We start from the raw sequence: 21240 nt of genomic DNA, 5'->3' as shown, positions 1-21240 counted from the left end.
AAGAAAACTCAAACTGGGAAAGACTTAAAGTGCATATCCTGGATCCTTTATATTGTGGCTGGGTAAGCACCATCCCCACCCCACCCCCCGACTCCAGCCCTGAATTTGTATTCTTCTCAGTAACTCCTACTTTGGCAGTTGAGTATGAAATATTCCATAGACTATCTTGGACTGTTGTTAGTTTTTAATATGAGTGTGAGCTGGTTTTCCAGGGCAGATATAAACCATAGCTTGTACTCTAATTCATATTCCAGTATTTGACATGTGCATTGGTTGACTTAATGATGAAATAAATGAAGTTTGTCTGGGAAAGGCACTGTTAGCAGTTTAAAGCCATTCTGACATGTGACTTTAATGACCTTGGAATAATTTTATTAAAGCAAGAGTAAAATGCTGGCCTCTGACTGTGGGTCATAATTAAGCTACCAAATTGGAGTCTGTCACTTCCCAGGACTAGTGTGGATGAGACTGCTGCTGCTGCTGCTAAGTCGCTTCAGTCGTGTCCAACTCTGTGCAGCCCCATAGACGGCAGCCCACCAGGCTCCCCTGTCCCTGGGATTCTCCAGGCAAGAACTGGTTGTCTGCAAAGAATAAAACTAACATCTTGAAAGTATATGCACTTAAGACTCCTTAGCATGTACCTGTGCCTCTTGCTTCCTCAGAACTAATGTTTCGTCTTGAACAGCCTTTCAAAAACCTGAATTACTTCATTTTCTCACTTTCCTTTTAATTCTGCTGTCTCTTGGGTCTTTGCACAAAACCTTCAGGAGCAGTTTGAAGGGCAGCCCAGGCAGATGACAGACTGTCGCTGCCACCCCACCAAGTGAAGGCTGTGCCTGCTGCTCCCTCATCCCTGGAAGGATACAGAACTTTCATCTCTGATGTTTTCTGCCTACACGGTAAAATGGAAAATTAGAGTTGTTATCTGAATAATTAATTCCAGCCTCAAAAGAAAAAAAAAAAAGCTGAAATATCTAGATTGTTGAGACTTCTGAATTTCTATTTGTCTGAGTATAGGAGGCTTTTCTTGTGAGTAATTGAAGTGGCAGTGAGGGCCCTGAATATATTACTCTATCACTGAGACTCAAAACTTCTAGACATCAGCTTCAGAGTGAAAACTGTCTTAGCCAATTGATAATCATCTAGTTTGCTTCCTGGGGATGGCTACAGAGAGTCAAATTAACTTGCATTACATTTTATGTAAATCCATACTGTACTATTGAGCAAAGATTTCCCTGTGGTCAGGAACCAGTGGGATAAGCCCTGGAATTTGTCATTTCACTGTGGCAGCTGTAGCTTTTGTGGATCACAGACAAGCACTGGTGATAGTCCCAGGCATACAAACAAAAAATACAACTATGAAAAAACCATTCCCTTTTCTACCCTGTAAAATAAAAAATGCTCTAGATCCCAGCAGACTACAACACTTCCCCATGTGTTCATAGAAGGCGATGGCACCCCACTCCAGTATTCTTGCCTGGAAAATCCCATGGCCGGAGGAGCCTGGTAGGCTGCAGTCCATGAGGTCGCGAAGAGTCGGACGCGACTGAGCAACTTCACTTTCACTTTTCACTTTCATGCTTTGGAGAAAGAAAGGGCAACCCACTCCAGTGTTCTTGCCTGGAGAATCCCAGGGATGGGGAGCCTGGTGGGCTGCCGTCTATGGGGTCGCACAGAGTTGGACACGACTGAAGCGACTTAGCAGCAGCAGCAAAACAATCAAACAAATTAATCAATGTGGCCGATTAATGTCAGAAGGGACTTTTCCTGTAAAGTCTGTTAGAGAATTTCAGTAGCAAGTGTGATGTGAGTGTGTTTACATGATAGTCACTATATTTCTTTTCTCCACTGGTTGATTTTCCTTCCTCTCACTTCAGCTGTCCCAATCATTTTATCCTAAATCGCTGAAGATAGGCCTCAGTCTTTTTTAATAGTCCTGGCTCTTTCTTATTTCCTTCTTCTTCCAAAGATAACTGTTAATTTAAACCATCTCTACTGGCCTTCCTCTTATAGCCTGGGTGCTGAGATGGTACAGTGTGCAGTGGGTAAGAGAATGAGTGACAGTTGAGGACCACAGGCAAGAAATATCACAGGAGTGACCACAAGGATGACAGGAAAGAAACTTGGGAAGGAACATATCACCCAGGGTGTGAACTTGCCTCTGCCTCTCAAGGGAGGCAGAGGATGGATATGAAACAGAGAGAGAGAGAGAGACCAGATGTGTTTCACTTACATTGCAAAATCATAAATAGTTTACTGTTCATTTCTGCTCTAAGTTGTCTTCCAAAAGTGGTTTTATTGTTGTTGTTCAGTTGCTAAGTCATATCCAACTCTTTGCAACCCCATGAACTGTAACATACCAGGCTTCCCTGGCCCTCACCATCTCCCAGAATTTGCTCAAACTCATGAGTCAGTGATGCTATCCAACCATCTCATCCTCTGCCATCCCCTTTTCCTCCTGCCCTCAATCTTTCCCAGCAACAGGGTTTTTTCCAATGTGTCAGCTCCTCACATCAGGTGGCCCAAGTATTAGAGCTTCAGCTTCAGCATCAGTCCTTCCAATGAATATTCAGGGTTAATTTCCTTTAGGATTGACTGATTTGATCTCCTTGCTCTCCAAGGGACTCTTAAGAGTCTTCTCCATCACCACGATTATTAACAATTGAATTTATATCAGCTCTGGATGTGTTCTTCCCAGGCATGTTGATAAGAGAAGGAAAATACTGCTTCTGGTTCTGTTCCTCTGTGTCCTGATGACAGGTGGCCATGACTAGGTTCACAGCCCTAGTGATTGGCTCCTTTGTTAGAGCTGAAGTCCAAGATGGTGCCTTCCTATCAGAGTCCTGACAGGTGATCTGAAAAAGCAGTGCGGACAATCTCCCATACCCCTGAGGTGACAGCTGTACAACGTCCATCTGCCCTTCTGATAACTTCCCTTAATAGCTTGGCAGGGACTTCTGTCAAGTTACTCCTGAAGGAAGTTGTTCAGTAGCATTTCACAACATTTGTGAAAGCACAGTGGAGGTGAACCCCCTACTGTATCTTCTCCTATTTCCAGAAGGGCTCACTCTCCCCAAAAGAAACACCCCTCTTCTTACCTTGGTGCATTTGGCCTTTATGTCAGTCTTGTCTCTACTTTAGTTCCATCCTTCCCCACTGCTCCTGCCCCAGGCATCCTGCCTCTAACACACAGGTCTTCTTCCTGTCCCCTGAATATGTGTGGGCAGTCTTTAAAGCACTCATGCCTTTGTACATGTTTATTTTGCCTAAATTAAACTTTCTCCCCTTCTCCCTGAAAACTTAATTTCCTTCCTCATCAGACAAAACAAATTGTTCTCGTCCTGTCATTTGATCCTTCTAAATTTATTTGTCACCCTGTACTGAAATTATTGCTCATGCAACTTTCTTACCACAAGATAGTAGCCAGCCCAAAGATTACAAATACAATATGTTCCAGAAAGTCTAATTTGCTCTGTATTGATGTGTTGGGCAAGCTTTGCAAATGAAGAGTGAAAAAATCTTGAAATGTACTTCTCTTGATTAGTTCTGACGAGCAAATTATTCTGGAGCACATGCTGCTAAATGACGCAGAGTTTTCCAACAATAAAATTAGGCACAAGTACCATGCGTCGTAGGACGCGCCACATGGTACATGACACTCCTGTGCTCTGGGATGCATGTGAGATCCTAGTAGAAGCAGGCCACACGGGATACCTCTGTGGTCTCTGTAGCCGTGCCTTCAGATTGCTCTTTATTTACACACCCCCTCGAGGACCCAGGATGTACCTTGTTCATTTCCCTCTCCTCCTCTCACAGTGAGATTCAGTGCCTGCTTTGCAGATGTACCGAGGGTTTAGACTTCCGGGACCATCTGACTGGTGGAGCTTCTCCATCCATGTGGACTTAACTTTCAGAGTTGCTGTAGCACAGGCTTCCCCAGACACAGCAGGTTTCTTGCTGTCCTCCTCATTGCTATAGAATGATGCTTCTAAGTTGAGCAAATTGTATTATTTCCTAGATCAAATCTCTCCTGTGGCTCACCATCCTCCAAGGGAGGAGGTTGTTTGTCTTGGTGTGGCATGGAGACCTGCCTGCCGCTCTTCCAGCTATGCTGCCTGACTCTCTGGCCAGTGCCCAGGAGAAGCTCTGCTGAACCTAGAAGCACACCAGGCTTTTCTGCAAAGCTGTGTCTTTACACACTGAGTTCCTTCTGCCTGGATTGCAGTTCTCTCCATCCTTGCCTGGCTGGTGACATTCCTACTGCTCCTTCCAAAGACAGCGTCACTGTTCCCCCGCCTGGAAAGTCCTTCCCAGCATCCATCTCCCTTCCACGGGGGTCCCTGCCCACCTCTCCCTTGTCATTGTGTCATAGTTGACTGCTTAAATGTCTGCCTCCTGTGCAAAACTCTTGGAGGAGAGGAGTACTGTTTCATTTATTTCTCTCATCTCATCTCATCTCCATTCTCAATACTGAGCATGGCTTCTAATATACAGTAATGACTCAATAAACATGGAGTCTTTGGGATCAAGGAAAGGAGAAGAAAACCAAGAGCCAAGTTTACTGAAAAATCTACCCAACTGGCCAGGTCCAACCTTCCAGGGGTGGAAGATTTTAAAAGAGAGTATCTATACAGCACTCCAAAGCCTCACAGTAATCACTTACTTTGGAGTATTAACTCCAGTATGTGTGCAAACTTAGCCCCTCATTTGAAACCCTACTGAAATGTCCTTCTTACATCTGTATTCATTGTCTGGCTGTGTTGCCTATTCGCTGCCACATCTAATCAGGATCATGAAAATAAGAGGGAAACCTCCTCACATTTTCCACAAGCCTGATGTCCCTTCTGAGAGAGGAAGGCCCTGGGTTCCCTCATGGCTCTGTCACTCACCTGCTGGGGTCAGGAGTGGCTGCTGCCCTTCTGGGGACCTCTGCTTCCTACTGGGGAGGACAGGACCTCCTACAACCCATTTTGGGGGTCTGGGTGACTCAATCCCATGGCCAGATTTGGGAGACAGGACTGTAGCCAAGCAGGGGCCCTGGGTACATGTGTGATGGAGAGACACCGTCACACACGTCATTGGCTCAGCTGCCCTGCGGAGTCAGGAGAAGAGATGCAGAGTCAGGGTGCTCCTCGTGGCTGCCTAGCGCTGGATGCTGAGAAGACTGGGCATGCAGACATTCGGCTCCCCTCCACTTCCAGGGGCCTCCTGAGGGGTCAGCCGTGTCCCTGGGAACTTGGATGGCCCAGCCTGGCCTGACCACTGTGGTTCTGGGAGATGAAGCATTAGGTTTTCTCCTGCAAGCATCAATAGGTAAAGAAGGAGCTTTACCAACATCTGTTAGTATGGGACCCTCCTGAGGAAGAAAAAGCCCTATTTAGCATTGGATAGGGAAAGACAGGAATGTTTTTCATATCTGGGCGTGACCATTCATGTTCTGTCTCTGTCATTTGTCTGTTCTGTCTCTTTCTGTTCACACACACACACATGCACACACATAGGAATACCACTTTCAATGACCTTTCTCTTTAATGTAGAACAAAATGAAGCACCAGAGATCAGGGATTTCTTGCAAACACCACAGGAAGCTTCCCCGCCCTTCCCCAAACTATCTCCTAACTTCCTTTCTCCCTATCCACTGTTTCACTCATACAAACCGCCCAGATTTTGACAGCTTGGTTCTTGAATGCCTCCAAACATAAACCTCCATAGAGACACAGAGCTTCATCAAGAAATTCCAGACTTGACGGAAACAGTGAAGGGCACACACCCAACAAAGCGTGGCAGGGCATCCTGGTCACCCATCTTAGGCACAAGCAGAGAGAAGGCATCTGGCCCACAAACAAACCCCTTCCTCCCCAGTCAGTGGGTCCCCAGAGAAGTGGAGATGGGACTGTTAACTCTAATCAATGTTTTGTTGGACTTCATTGTCAGTGATAAGGCTTTACGTGTTCCTAAAAGAATGGGTTGACTGTCATTTTAACCAGTTAAAATCCCAGCTTCCTATGTGGATATTCCCTGGCTTGGCTTGACTTGCTTGTTAAAATTTTCTCTGCCTTGTGTTCCCTTTCAGCTGACAACGTATGGGATTCTATTTCTTCTTTCAAGAAAAAGAGCCCACACAATTTAGTTTATGTAACTTTGTGATATTTTTCTGCACAAAGGCCAGCACAAAAGATGGAGTTTTCAACACATGGCTTTGAGACTAAAAACATTTTGGAGGCACAGTTTCAGGGACGGGTGCCCAGCTGCTGAAGATGATGCTATTGCAGCCACCTCCCACTCTTCCTCCTCAGACAAGCCCAGCCATCTGGTGGGGTCAGGGCCACCTCAGCCCCTCACACCCACCTCTGTCCCACAGCCTCACTCACAACAGCACAGGTAGGAGCGTACCGGCAGGACTCAGGTCTTGGGATATGAAATGGGAGAAGGGACCTCCCTGGCGGCCATATTTTGTCTCATTCTCAAGCCTCGCTTCTGACCAGTGTCATTTGAAAACCAATAATACGAGGGATTATGGGCACAAAGTTGTGTGTTTGAAATGAAAGAGGCACTGAGTTAAGTTCCTGAGAGCAGGGAAGAGAGCACACATCATGGACTCAAGACAGAGGAGGCAGGTGTGTCCCAGTCTTCGTCACCTACATGCCCGTTCATTCATTCATTCATTCATTCATTCATTCACTGCATCCTTACCCAGCACTACCTTAGTTGGAAATGCAGACCTAAAGGAACTGGGCAGGGACCACACTGTCTTGGTGCCTACATCCTAGTGAGTGAAGTGAAAGTAAAAGTTGCTCAGTCATGTCCAACTCTTTGAGACCCCATAGACCCAACAGTCCATGGAATTCTCCAGGCCAGTATACTGGAGTGGGTAGCCTTTCCCTTCTCCAGGGGATCTTCCCAACCCAGGGATCGAACTCAGGTCTCCCACATTGCAGGCGGATTCTTTACTAGCTGAGCCGCAAGGAAAGCTTCTACATCCTAGTAGAGGGACACTAATAAGAAGTAAGTTAACAAGATAGTTACAGAGAGAACATGTCTGTAAGGCTCTGGTTTATTCGCATTATCAAGGAAAATAATAAACAGTCTATAATAGGAATGGAAAAGAGTTTTATTTGAGCCAAACTGAGGACAGCATCTCAGACAACTCTGAGGAACTGCTCCGGAGAAGCATGGCTTTAAGCATAATTTTCTGTCTCGTGAGAACAAAGAACATCAAACAAGTCAGGGGTACATCCCTTCAAAGTGTTCAGAAAAATAGACCAGCACGTACATAGCCAGTCAGTATGACCTTAGCACCTGGGAAGGGAGTCTTATAATGGAAGGAGTACCAGCAATGGCATCCCAGGAAAGAAGGCATTTAATCTTTACTTTTAAGATAGACATTCTTTATTTCTGGTCAGTGAACATTTTTCTTTAATAATTAAAGCAGATGTACAATGTATGTTTGATAGGCCACAAACTGGCTGTTCTAGTTAGCATGAAATTTAAGTTCACTCATGTACAAGCCAGAATGATTTCCTCATACCTCAATATGTGAAATTTTATTTTATCAGCATCAAGGCCAGAGAGCGAGATGGAGGATAAAGAACAGACACTGAGTTGAGAGCAAGAGGTTTGGGGCCTCAGGAGTGCAATAAGCCAAGGGGACTTTTGAATGCGGTCAAAGCACATAGCAGAACCCATCCATTCAGCCCTTAATATACTCTGTATTATGACCTCAGCTTTCATCAAAGACTTGTCCAAGCAATCTGCCACTACATTTGTGATTTTAAGAAAAGATATTCATTTATGATATTGTTTACCACATCATGCAGTGTTTCCTACATAAAGTTGAATATGAAGCATCTTACAACTTAGAGGGAAAAAAATATTCTCATATTCTGATTGTGAGAATTACATTTTCCTTTATCATTTTGACTGCCGAGAATCTCAGAGGAGAATCTAAGTCTCAATTACTGCAACTATATCTTCCCATGTTATAATTTGAAGAGAGTGCATCCGAGTGATCAAAGTGCCGACTTATAATCACATTGTTGTTGTTCAGTTGCTAAGTCGTGTCTAATACTTTGTGACTCCATGGACTGCATCTTGCCAGGCTCCTCTGTCCTCCACTATCTGCCAGAGTTTGCTCAAATTCATGTCCATTGCGTCAGTGTTGCTATCTAACCATCTCACCCTCTGCTGCTCCGCTCTTCTTTTGCCTTCGATCTTTCCAAGCATTGGGGCCTTTTCCAGCGAGTCGTCTCTTCACATCAGGTGGCCAAAGTATTGGAGCTTCAACTTCTGCAACAGTCCTTTCTGTGAATATTTAGGGTTGATTTCCTTCAGGTTTGGCTGTGGTTTGCCCTCCTTACAGTCACATAGACTGGCTCAGATCCCTACTTCCTGCTGCAAGAGGTGCGACTTTGACATTGTTTATTAACTATTAAATATCTGAGCTGGGTTTCTCACCAACATGGAAAGAGTGATACTTGCTAGGATTTTAATGAGATAATGTACCAAGTTCCAACCATAGAGTAAATGCTCCTAATATTATTATCCTTTCTTATTGTTACTTCCCAATTTCTATCTGGCTTATATTTCCCTATTTCCATCTACATTTCTTTTGTTGTAAATTTTCTCAAATCCACTGCAGAAAGAAATATTATATAATTTTTTTGAGTTCCATTACCCGCCTGATGGCATAACAAGAGCTGAGGATAGAATAAAAAAGCTTCAGGCATCTACTTGCTCAAAATCAAATCTGTTCATGAACTCAAAGAACTCTTATGTTCTTTCTTCCTGCTAAATAATGCCAGTTTCTATAACCTCAACTTGTATACTCTAATGAAGTTTCCTTCAGGGCCTGTGTTTTCCAGTCACAGTTTTTGATTTCTGAGTGTAGAGGCATTTATTAAGAATCACTTTCTCTATTCTAGATGTCTTTTGTCCACTTTCTTTTCGTTTCTGAGACAGCACTCACTCACAGCTTTATATTCCAAAACAGAAAAGCTATTAATGACTCTGTCAGTTAGAAATTGACACAGCCAAATCTTTTGTCTCCCTGTGTTCTTCAAAAAACCAAAAAAAAGATGTACATAGTAACTTGTTCCTTCCCTAGAAGTGATGTTTTTTGCTTCTAGGATTCTGTCTCCTCCTGGAAGGTTTTTTTTTTTTTTTCCTGCTATTTTCTATAATGCATACTAAACAGATTAAACACACATGGCCTATTTCAAGATTTAAAAAAAAATAACTGAAGAATACAGCTTAATGCAAAACATTTCAACAGTGATGAATTATTTAAGTCAGAAAGCGAAACAAGTAAACATCATTGTTAGATCTTCTGTGACAAATGGGAAATAAGCCAACAGATGGACTCACACTCCCTATGAAGCAGGACATGATATGATCAGATTGTTTTCAGTGCTCACTCATTGGACCTCTTTTACAAGGGTCAATTAAAATATATGCTTAGCATAGCCCATAACTAGGGCTATAATTAGAAAATTACAGTTACTGAACCAATAATTAGAAAACTGCAATGTAACTGAAGTTGTTACTAATATTCTATGGTTTCCTTATCGGTGTCTACTGCCTATTAACAATGTAAGAGAAGATAAGTGACATTTGAATTACTTGATGGAATGGGAAAAAAACTGGGATACAGTTAGTAATATGGTTAACCTCTCTGCATCTGCTGAGTGAAGGAACTAAGAGAAAGAAGGGGAAGATTTACCTTAGAGATGAGGAAGAATTGTGAGGTTATAAATATTGAAATTGCTGTTACAGAAAGAGTGGTCTTTTATCCAGGGCTATTTAAAACAGGACAGATGCTCATCTCTCTCCCACAGTTCAGATGTGAGCAGAGAGTGATTAAACTGCTTCTTCTAGCCGGATGTGTCTATAGTTTAAACTAGAACACGTATGAAAGTCTTGGGGGGACATGGCCACAAAGAAATGACATGTTGGAAATCAGCCATCCACCTGCTGTATTCCAGAGCAGCTGTGTGAGTCTTTAACAAAACACCTGTTTAGGAAATGATGGCATAGAGTCTGACATTAGCCTTCTTCCTACATAACTGTTTGTCTCTATATTTTTCCTTCTCCGCACCATCTACTACTAACATCACATCTTTCTGTATTTTACATATTAGTCATTTTAAGCTCTTTATGGAATAAGAAGGGACTTCATTGAGTAAAATAAATTCTATTAAAGTTTTTAGCCCTTGTGTGTGTGTGTGTGTGTGTGTGTGTGTGTGTGTGTGCGCCAGATGTCATGCAAGTTCCAGGAGATATAAAGAGCGGTAAACACTGGCCTCAGGCACTTCATAGCTTAGGGCACCACACAGGTCAACTAGAGATAACACAGTGAGTATCCTTGCAGGGAAAATGAGATTCCTGTGGGATCACAGAGTAGAAAGCCCCTCTCTCTTGGGAATGGGGAAGGCTGTAAGGAGAGGTTACAGCAGAGTGCTGGAGCATAACCTCAAAGCAGAATATAAATCCTTCCTACAAGCATGAGTGAGGGGGATGTAGACAGAGCTGGGGTGAGGTGAGGGGGTGCAGCCTTCAAAGAGCAGCACCAAAGTTGTCCTTCTAATCCAAGGAAAATGCCATTAATTCCAATCTAGTAAATTAATGAGAAACATCTTCCTTGACTAACGTTTCTTTCTGTGCTTTTGTTCCCACCATGTGGATGGTGTAAACTGGTGTAATTTGACAGTGTCAGGAGACTTGCCTGGTTTCCAGGGAATTCTAATTAAAAATACCACAGCTGAAGTCTTCAATGAAAGCAAAGCACTCTGTAATCTTCCTTGAGCCCTGACAGGACATAGATAAAAATCTCTCAGCCTCAACATGAATGCAAAAAAAAAAAAAAAAAAATTCCATTCAAACAGTAACATGACAAATAAAGGGAAGTTTGTTTTGTTTTTTTTATTTTTACCCACAAAGCAAAAGGAAGATTTATCCAAAGACTGGTAGATATGACACCTTTCCAAACATGCTGGCCTGTTCAGTGTTTGCAGTGTCAGTTTTTTAAGAGGAAACCTGGAAGGTCATAACTAGGAATGAGCTGAAGGTCTGCTGTTGAATGAATGTTAAGTGTGAGGATCTGAGGACATGTGTGAGGACCCTTGGCCCGTACGAGAGGCTCACTGACTACCCAGGACCTCCGTTTCAGTGGTGCTTTCTTACTAAAACAATGCTGGTAGTGTTTCAGTAGTAGATGCTTATTTATTGAGCATTTACTATAGCAAGAGCTATATTTGCATTTATCTCATTAAATTTTGACAGCAACCCATTTATAGATGAGGAAACGGAGGACTAGAGAGATAAGTAAGTTGTCCAGGGATACACAGCTTGGAACCTGGAAGGTGATGCTCCAGAATTGCCCGTTGTTTGGTCTGACTCATAATTATATACTTGATTATCTCATTTAATTCCAAGTCATCTATTCTGCTTTATTGACTATGCCAAAGCCTTTGACTGTGTGGATCATAATAAACTGTGGAAAATTCTGAAAGAGATGGGAATACCAGACCACCTGACCAGCCTCTTGAGAAATCTGTATGCAGGTCAGGAAGCAACAGTTAGAACTGGACACGGAGCAACAGACTGGTTCCAAATAGGAAAAGGAGTACGTCAAAGCTGTATATTGTCACCCTGCTTATTTAACTTATATGCAGAGTACATCATGAGAAACGCTGGACTGGAAGAAACACAAGCTGGAATCAAGATTGCCGGGAGAAATATTAATAACCTCAGATATGCAAATGACACCACCCTTATGGCAGAAAGTGAAAAAGAACTAAGAAGCCTATTGATGAAAGTGAAAATGGAGAATGAAAAAGTTGGCTTACAGCTCAACATTCAGAAAACGAAGATCATGGCATCTGGTCCCATCACTTCATGGGAAATAGATGGGGAAACAGTGCAAACAGTGTCAGACTTTATTTTTTTGGGTTCCAAAATCACTGCAGATGGTGACTGCAGCCATGAAATTAAAAGACACTTACTCCTTGGAAGAAAAGTTATGACCAACCTAGATAGCATATTCAAAAGCAGAGATATTACTTTGCCGACTAAGGTCCATCTAGTCAAGGCTATGGTTTTTCCTGTGGTCATGTATGGATGTGAGAGTTGGACTGTGAAGAAGGCTGAGCGGCGAAGAATTGATGCTTTTGAACTGTTGTGTTGGAGAAGACTCTTGAGAGTCCCTTGGACTGCCAGGAGATCCAACCCGTCCATTCTGAAGGAGATCAGCCCTGGGATTTCTTTGGAAGTAATGATGCTAAAGCTGAAACTCCAGTACTTTGGCCACCTCATGCGAAGAGTTGACTCATTGGAAAAGACTCTGATGCTGGGAGGGATTGGGGGCAGGAGGAGAAGGAGACGACAGAGGATGAGATGGCTGGATGGCATCACGGACTCGATGGACGTGAGTCTGAGTGAACTCCGGGAGTTGGTGATGGACAGGGAGGCCCAGAGTGCTGCGATTCATGGGGTCGCAAAGAGTCAGACATGACTGAGCAACTGAGCTGAACTGAACTGAGTCATTTTGTGTGTGTGTGTTTTTTTTTAAATTAGACTGTAATTACTTTACAATGTTGTGTTAGTTTCTGCTGAACAACAGAGTGAACCAGCTGTATGTATACATATATCCCCTTCCTCCTGGACTTCCCTCCCAGCCCTCCATCCCCCGCCTCCAGGTCATCACAGAGCATGGAGCTGAGCTACCTCTGTTACGCATCAGCTTCTCACTAGCTACTTTACACATGGCAGTGAATGTGTCGGTGCTGCTCTCTCAATTTGTTTAAATCTCCATGATAACACTGTAAGATTCTATTGGTGCACATAAAGTACATGTAAACTGAAGAAAGGTTACACACCAGAGCAACCTTCCTTATTTTGGAGGCTTTACAAAAGTCTCTGAGCAAAGTCCCCTGTACAATGATCAGGTTCCTGTGATCCTCCTGGAACTGTCTGGAAGAGCCAGGGTGCCTGTGAGGTGGGCTGTTCATGAGCTGTTCCTGAGCTCAAGGCTGTGCCTGTGTTCCTGAGAAGTGGACTGGTTTCCAGGCAACACCGTGGTCCATCTATTTTCATACTGTGGCAGGGACAAACATTAGAAAGAAAAAAACAAAAAAGACATATGGTACCAATAGTGTGATAAGATGCTTTCTGAAGCCTGGCTTCTCTGCCAATAGTAATTCCATGGTTACCACCAGTGGGGCTAGAAAAAGTCCCAACAAGAGACTCAGATGATGAATAAATAGGCCTGACATATGGCCATTAAGGCCCAAGATTCCAAATATCAACACTGTCCTTAATCAGGTTAATAAACTTTTTACAAGTGCCCTGATCTTTGAAGATGGAAAAAATATGGACCCAAGTTACTGCTAAATAGACTTATATCATCAAGAGTAGACTGGTGCTGAGTCTGGTCCTCCTGGCTGGTTAACAGAAACTCAATAACTCGCATTTGATGGATGTGTATAATAAGTTACAGTCCTGGGATCTAAACTGCATGATGTAACACATTTTAAGACCTTAATCTTCTCTTCTTAAAAACAGAAGTGCTATTAGTTGTACAACAGCAGGTTCTTTTATAGGCAGGAACCCCCAAAATGTACATTTAAATCCCAATTGTAGTACACTTTGATGAAATAAAAATCACCCCTGCTTGTTTCAAAAAAGAATCCCTCATTCCAATTCTACAGAATGCCCCTTCCCCCTGTTTTCAAAGCCATCTGTAGCAAAACAATCATGTTACTGGTCTGTATCAGCTCAGCTAGTTTGAAATGCTCCAAGTTGTAAACAATAAAAAAACATGCATTTTTTTTTTCTTATCAGATACAATATTTTCTACAGTATTAGCTCTAAGGGAGACATGGTCTTCTGAGGTTGGATTTTAGTGAAAACTGCAGTGTTTGAAGATTACTAGGATATCTGAGATCCTTAATAGGCATTTCAGGTGGTACAGTGACCTGCTGTAGAATGAGGGTTGTAAATGAAAGACAGTGACTGCCTCCTCCAGCAGAGACAGCCTCTCATTCTGGGTTGTGTGTAGGGTCTCAAATGCCACAGAGATCACTAAAATGTGCCGTGATAATACCATCATTTACTGTAGAGAAGGGTAAAATTGGATCCAATTGAATTTAGCCAGAGAACTCAAGAGATGGCACTTTGGGGGCAGTCACACTGCAGGGTCATTCTGTAGACATTCCTGGCCTTCTGATACCAGGCAGGCTGGAGGGACCTGAGGGAGGCAGAGACCCCAGCAGAGCAAGGAAAGGCATGGCCCCTTGGTGAGTGTGTATTTCATTCTTGCCTTCCCCACCTGAACCCAGAGCTACCACTTTGGCCCCCAAAAAAATGCTCTGTGTCTATTTCAAATCTTCCTAAAAGGGCTGCCCTCTCCCTTCTGGCATCCCCCAACCCAGCCTCCCTTCCCTGTTAAGACGATGACTGACTGTGGAGCCAGCATCTCCTGCCCCTGCTGACTGTCTGTTTGCCCCCACAGAATCTGTACCAGAACAGGTTCTTAGGCCTGGCCGCCATGGCATCTCCATCTAGAAACTCCCAGAATCGACGCCGGTGCAAGGAGCCGCTCCGCCACAGCTACAATCCAGGCCAGTACCACAGTGTGGCCATCAGGACTGGCCCCCATGGTGCCGGCACCATCCCCCGCTCCACCAGCGACACTGACCTGGTCACCTCGGACAGCCGCTCCACACTCATGGTCAGCAGTTCCTACTACTCCATAGGGCACTCGCAGGACCTGGTGATCCACTGGGACATCAAGGAGGAAGTGGATGCTGGGGACTGGATCGGCATGTACCTCATTGGTGAGTAGAGCAGCGCTTAGTGCAGAAGTAATGGTCGGAGCACGGTGGTTCAGGCGTTCAACAAGTATGTAGTGCATATTTCACTTTAAAGGATGCTTTACTGTTTCAGTAAACGGGATCATTTCATTAAAGTGCACGAGTCACAACTGAATGTGTTATATGCCAAGAAGACCGCACATGAAGGCATCACTTCCCACTTCAATTCAGTGGCAGAGAATTGGGAGATAGCAGGGCAGGATGTAGCTGGACACAAATGTCGTCACCATTGCAACTATACATGTGCTCTTCTACTTATGAGTGAGTGAATATGAAAAGCTTGATTTTAAAGTGAAAGTGTCATTTCCTCAGTCGTGTCTGACTCTTTGTGACCCCATGGACTGTAACCTGCCAGGCTCCTTTGTCCATGGAATTCTCCAGGCAAGAATACTAGAGTGGAGAGCCATTTCCTTCTCCAGGGGATCTTCCTGATGCAGGGATGGTACCCAGGTTTCTTGCATTGCGGGCAGATTCTTTACCATCTGAGCCACTAGGGAAGCCCTGTTTTTAAATCCATATGTTTATAAGTCCAGAGCAATACAATATAGCAACCAAGATATGCACATATATGTGGAGTAATTTCAGCTTAGTTTTCAACACTCAGTTTAGTTCAGTCACTCAGTCATGTCTGACTCTTTGTGACCCCATGGACTGCAGCATGCCAGGCTTCCCTGTCCATCACCAGCTCCTGGAGCTTGCTCAAACTCATGTCCATTGAGGCAGTGATTCCATCCAACCATCTCATCCTCTGTCGTCCCCTTCTCCTTCTGCCTTCAATCTTTCCCAGAGTCAGGGTCTTTTCCAATGAGTCAGGTCTTCATGTCATGTGGCCAAAGTACTGGAGCTTCAGCTTCAGTCCTTCCAATGAATATTCAGGGTTGATTTCCTTTAGGATTGACTGGTTGGATCTCCTTGCATTCCAAGGGACTCTCAAGAGTCTTCTCCAACACCACATTTCAAAGCATGAATTCTTCAGCACTCAGCTTTCTTTATGGTCCAACTCTCAAATCCATACATGTCTATGGGAAAAACCATAGCTTTGACTAGATGGACCTTTGTTGGCAAAGTAATGTCTCTGCTTTTTAATGTGCTGTCTAGGTTGCTGCTGCATATGGACCTTTGTTGGCAAAGTGATGTCTCTGCTTTTTAATGTGCTGTCGAGGTTAGTCACAGCTTTTCTTCCAAGGAGCACGTGTCTTTTAATTTCATGGCTGCAGTCACCATCTACAGCGATTTTGGAGCCCAAGAAAATAAAGTCTGTCACCGTTTCCATTGTTTCCCCATCTATTTGACCAGAAGTGATAGGACTGGATTTCATGATCTTTTCTTTCTTTTTTTTTTTTTTCCGAGTGTTTCCATGGGGCTCTAGTGAGCTGTAGTAAAGGATTAACCTTTCCTTTTAGAGTAGCTTGCACCCTTCAGTTTCAGTTTCGCCACATTCTCCTTTCTGCCCATCTCTACTTTAATTATGATGGTTACTTGTTTAACACCTTAGACAATTAGATTGTTGACCCCAGATCTGCTATTTTCTTTTTCTTTTTTATTGTTCTTGAGTAACTGGTTTAGTCGCTAAGTCATGTCTGACACTTGCAACTTCATGGGCTAGGGCTTTCCAGGCTCCTCTGTCCATGGGATTTTCCAGGCAAGAATACTGGAGTGGGTTGCCATTCCCTTCTCCAGGGGATCTTCCTGACCCAGGAATCGAAGCTGGGTCTCCTGCATTGTAGGCAGATTCTTTACCGACTGTGCTATGAGGGAAGCCCTCTTGAGTAATAATTATCAAAGTTTATAATTGTACAGTATTGAGAAGTATTAGAACAAAATCCAGTTATTGGAAGACAGTTACTTTACAATATTGTGTTGGCCTCTGCCACACATGAACACAGATCAGCCACAGGTATACATATGTCCCATCCCTCCTGAACCCCCTCCCATCTCCCACCCTATGCCACCCCTCTGCTGCTGCTGCTGCTAAGTCACTTCAGTCGTGTCCGACTCTGTGCGACCCCATAGACGGCAGCCCACCATGCTCCCTCGTCCCTGGGATTCTCCAGGCAAGAACACTGGAGTGGGTTGCCATTTCCTTCTCCAATGCCTGAAAGTGAAAAGTGAAAGTGAAGTCACTCAGTTGTGTCCGACTCCCAGCGACCCCATGGACTGCAGCCTACCAGGCTCCTCTGTCCATGGGACCTTCCAGGCAACAGTACTGGAGTGGGGTGCCATTGCCTTCTCCGATCCCACCCCTCTAGGTTGTCACAAAACACTGGATTGAGCCCCCTGTTTATAAGTTCATATAGTCACTATGGAGAACAGTATGGAGATTTCTTAAAAAATTAGAAATAGAACTACCATGCATACGTGCATGCTAAGTCCCTTCAGTCATGTCCAATTCTTTGCAACCCTATGAACTGTAGCCCACCAGGCTCCTCTGTCTGTTCTCCAGGCAAGAATACTGAGCAGGTTGCCATGCCCTTCTCCAGGAAATCTTCCTGTCCCAGGGATCAAACCCACATCTCTTACATCTCCTGCATTGGCAAGTGGGCCCTTTACCCCTAGCACCATCTGAGAAGCCCTAGAACTATTATATGACCCAACAATCCCACTGCTGGATATATACCCTGAGAAAACCATAATTGAAAGAGACACATGTACCCCAATGTTCACTACAGCACTACTTACAATAGCTCAGGCATGGAAGCAACCTAGATAGCCATTGACAGATGAATGGATACAGAAATTGTGGTACAGATATCCAATGGAATATTACTCAGCTATAAAAAAAGAACACATTCGAGTCTGTCCTAATAAGGTGGATGAACCCAGATCTGGTTTTGAATCAGCTCTTTACAGCTGTACCTTCCTGCAGTGATGTCAATGGCATTTATTTCTCAAGTCAAGGAATAATTGGAGTAGGAGCATGCAGAAGAGAGGTAGAAACCTTCATCCATGGGAAGAGATGAAAGAATCTGGAGCTCAGCCCTAGGTCAAGGCTGAGGTGTAGACATGGGGTAGTTGTCCCTGAGAGTGGAAGAACTCACTCAGGGACCGTATGTAGAAATAAAGCACCAGAAGGTCCCTATCAGAAAGAGAGAGAGGCAGAGGAGGAACTCAAAAAGAAGGTGGAGGCTCGATAGAGAGGTAGGACAAGGACTTGGCAACCACATCATAGAAGATGAGAGAGGGGGTGTTTGAGGAAGGGAGAGTCAGCAGTATCGAGTGTCCTGCAACTCCATGAATGAACAGAATCTAGTGTTAACATGACATTTCGACTGAGACAAAAGTAAACACAGCGCATCCTCTTGAGAATCTCAGTTTGACAGTTTGTTCTTCCCACAGTAGAACACATATATAACTGTGAAGCGATTTAATGCAAAATGCCAACACTTTCAGTGGCATAGCATTTCAAAAACAACTTCCACATCCAAAATTATCTGTGAATCTTAAAAGTTCATTATTTGTGAGTCTTTAGTAACTCATCTGCCAGATTCACAGTGCCTTGCCAAAGAGCAAATCATAGAGATCAAGTGATTTCATCTAATCTGTCATTCCACAATTGAAGAAATGCCAAGTTAGTGGTTCCCAAGGCCACACAGCTGCCTACCCTGGCGACAGACCCCATGCTGACCATGGAGACATCTTGGGACATTTGGGGGTAACTGCACTTATGGCCATTCCACATCAGTGGGTAATCTAACTGTCCCTGTGAGGCCAGGTTTGTGATGCTCTCGACTCTGACCTCCAGAGCTCTCCAGACAAACGTGACTTTACTTCTGCCAAAGTAAGTGAGACATCTGGATTTGGAAGGGGACATGTGGCCCTGCTCACTGATGCTGTCACCAAGTCATCAATGCTGTCTTTAGCCAGGAGGCCAACCATAGCACAATAATAGAAGCATTACTCTTACTTTCACCATGAAATCACATTTGGTTGCCTTCATTTATGGGGTAGTTCCTGAACTCAAGAGTGTAATGAAGGATTCTCTCCCCTATGACACAGAATGGGGAAAGATATGGAGTTTCAATGTCATCTTGACCTGGCTATGGAGAAAAAACATAACTTTGTTCTCAGGACCATTGAATGGAATTGATGAGATATTGTGCACTTACTGCCTGTTGATCATTAAATTGCATCTTGATTTAACTTGTCAGGTAGCTCTAGTCTCTGGATGCATCATGGCAAATTACTCTAATTCCCAGGATTCATTGAGCCTAGCCATGGTTGTTAAACACGTGCTCAGTTGTTTCAGTTGTACATTATAGAATGTAAAAATGTCTTACCAAACCCAGAAGAACCTGGAAAGAGACTTTCATTGTCGTTAAATGGGTAGAAGCTTATGATTTGGTCATAGAAGCAGATACAGTTTTAATCACTATTCCCAGGAAATAGTTTCACAATCATTCATTCAGTAATAACTTTGACAAGTGAAAGCTAATTGTTTGTGAGTCCTATACTTAGGGTTAAAGATTGAGCAATGCCCATGGCTTCCTCCCACTGAGAAAACAGTAGTATATGTTTGGATTAGGATACATCAACTGAAGGATACTGTTAAAACCTCTAACCATTAGAATGCTAAGTTAATTAGAGTGGATCAGTTCAAGTATTTTCCACCTCTTCATTTTACATCCCAATATGTTAAAAAGTTGAATATCTTAAAACCCTTTTTAAGATGATCAATTTCTAAAAATCGCCATTCCTTTGACTCTGTTGGAAGGAACCCTTATTAAAACTGCTGAAATATGAAATAACTATACAATTACCATTATGAAAATATAATTGAATAGGTAAAGTAGGCATAATATGCTTATAATTTGCAAAACTAACCTTCTTATTAACTTGAGGCTTCCCTGGTGGCTCAGATGGTAAAGAATCTGCCTGCAATGCAGGAAACCTGGGTTTGATCCCTGAGTCGGGAAGATCCCCCAGAGAAGGGAATGGCTATCCACTCCAGTATTCTCGCCTGGAGAATTTTGTGGACAGAGGAGCCTGGTAGACTACAGTCCATGGGGTCACAAACAGTTGGACACGACTGAGTGATCTTATTAACTTAGCATTTTAATAAATCATATCATTATTATATCATGTTATATACCATGCTATCCTTATACCATGCTAGAATCTGCTCAATACTGTAAATCATGATGAAACTAAAGTATATTCATGCATTTACATTTCAACAAATTAAGAGATGATAACTCAGATTGAAGGCAGGAGAAGGGGACGACAGAGGATGAGATGGTTGGATGGCATCACCAACTCAATGGACATGAGTTTGAGCAAACTCCAGGAGTTGGTGATGGACAGGAAAGCCTGGCTTGCTGCATGTAGTCTATGGTGTCGCAAAGAGTTGGACATGACTGAGTGACTGAACTGAACTGACTGAACTCAGAGTGCAATTAAGATTAAAAATTTCCTAAAGTGGCATGTTTGAAGCATCTCCATAGACTGGTGCCTGAGGACATATATTCTCTTCCATACCTTTTGGTTGCTTTATCTGTGAGAGGTTAGAGATTATGGCCTGGATCTAACTGATTTTTTTTCTAATTTTTGAGGGCTGTTTCTGTGACCTATCCATGCTCAATGTTTATAAATACCGTAAAACAAGGACACAATACTTCTACATACATGTTTCAGTTCATAGGGTACCTCACCAAGCAAGGATTCTTCCTCTCTCCCATGTGTACATGTGTATATTTAACTTCAGTTACATGAATTCAGTTGGGCTTCCCAGGTAGCATGTTGGTGAAGAAAACAGCTGCTAATGCAGGAGACGCAAGAGACGTGGGTTTGACTCCTGGATTAGGAAGATTCCCTAGAGTAGGAAATGGCAACTTGCTCTAGTATAGTTGCCTGGAAAATTCCATGGACAGAGGAGCTGGGTGTGCTATAGTCAACAGGGTCGCGAAAAGTCAGACACAACTGAGCAAGTAAGCACACATGCACATAAATTCAATTACCTATTGTATATTTTATTTTCTCTCTTCCATATTTTGAGTGGAGTATGTCAATATTGGTAACAAAAATTTTTCATTTTAATTTTGACTCCTGTATCTCTGCCTTTGCTTCTGTAAGTTTTATACTTTGCAGATTTAATGCTGATTACTAAGTGCATGGATTTTCATGATGTTTACATCTATTTCCTCTACAATTTCTTATAGGTTATTGTTACAGATCTGCCTCTGTCCACTGTGCTATTACTTGCCTTGAATTTTGCTTTTTATTTTTTTTTTTAACTATTTAAGGCTGCTAGTCTCTCAGTTTTCTTCTGCTTCATGTTTCTTTGATCTGTCTTTTTCTTTTCTTTATTTGCAATCTTTAACTTTTTTTTTAAGTGTAGCTCTTTCTGTGTGCTTTTTTATTCTGAACTCAAGGTCTC

At 43.1% G+C, this 21240-nt stretch overlaps 1 protein-coding gene across 1 annotated transcript in view; it reads left to right on the top strand.

The window, feature by feature from the left end:
- Nucleotides 1–14509: 14509 nt before the first annotated feature.
- The window catches only part of HECW1 (HECT, C2 and WW domain containing E3 ubiquitin protein ligase 1), a 255395-nt gene continuing 248664 nt past the window's right edge, over nucleotides 14510–21240 (top strand). Inside the window, exon 1 of the mRNA XM_052638688.1 lies at nucleotides 14510–14831. Within this exon, the coding sequence (XP_052494648.1) occupies nucleotides 14543–14831 (289 nt within the window). The 5' untranslated portion in view covers nucleotides 14510–14542. The remainder of the gene's footprint in view (nucleotides 14832–21240) is intronic.

The sequence above is a fragment of the Budorcas taxicolor genome, chromosome 4, assembly GCF_023091745.1.
Source record: "Budorcas taxicolor isolate Tak-1 chromosome 4, Takin1.1, whole genome shotgun sequence".
Classification (NCBI taxonomy): Eukaryota; Metazoa; Chordata; class Mammalia; order Artiodactyla; family Bovidae; genus Budorcas; species Budorcas taxicolor.
The sequence above is the reverse complement of the archived record's forward strand: the minus strand, read 5'-3'. Positions and strand labels throughout refer to the sequence as shown.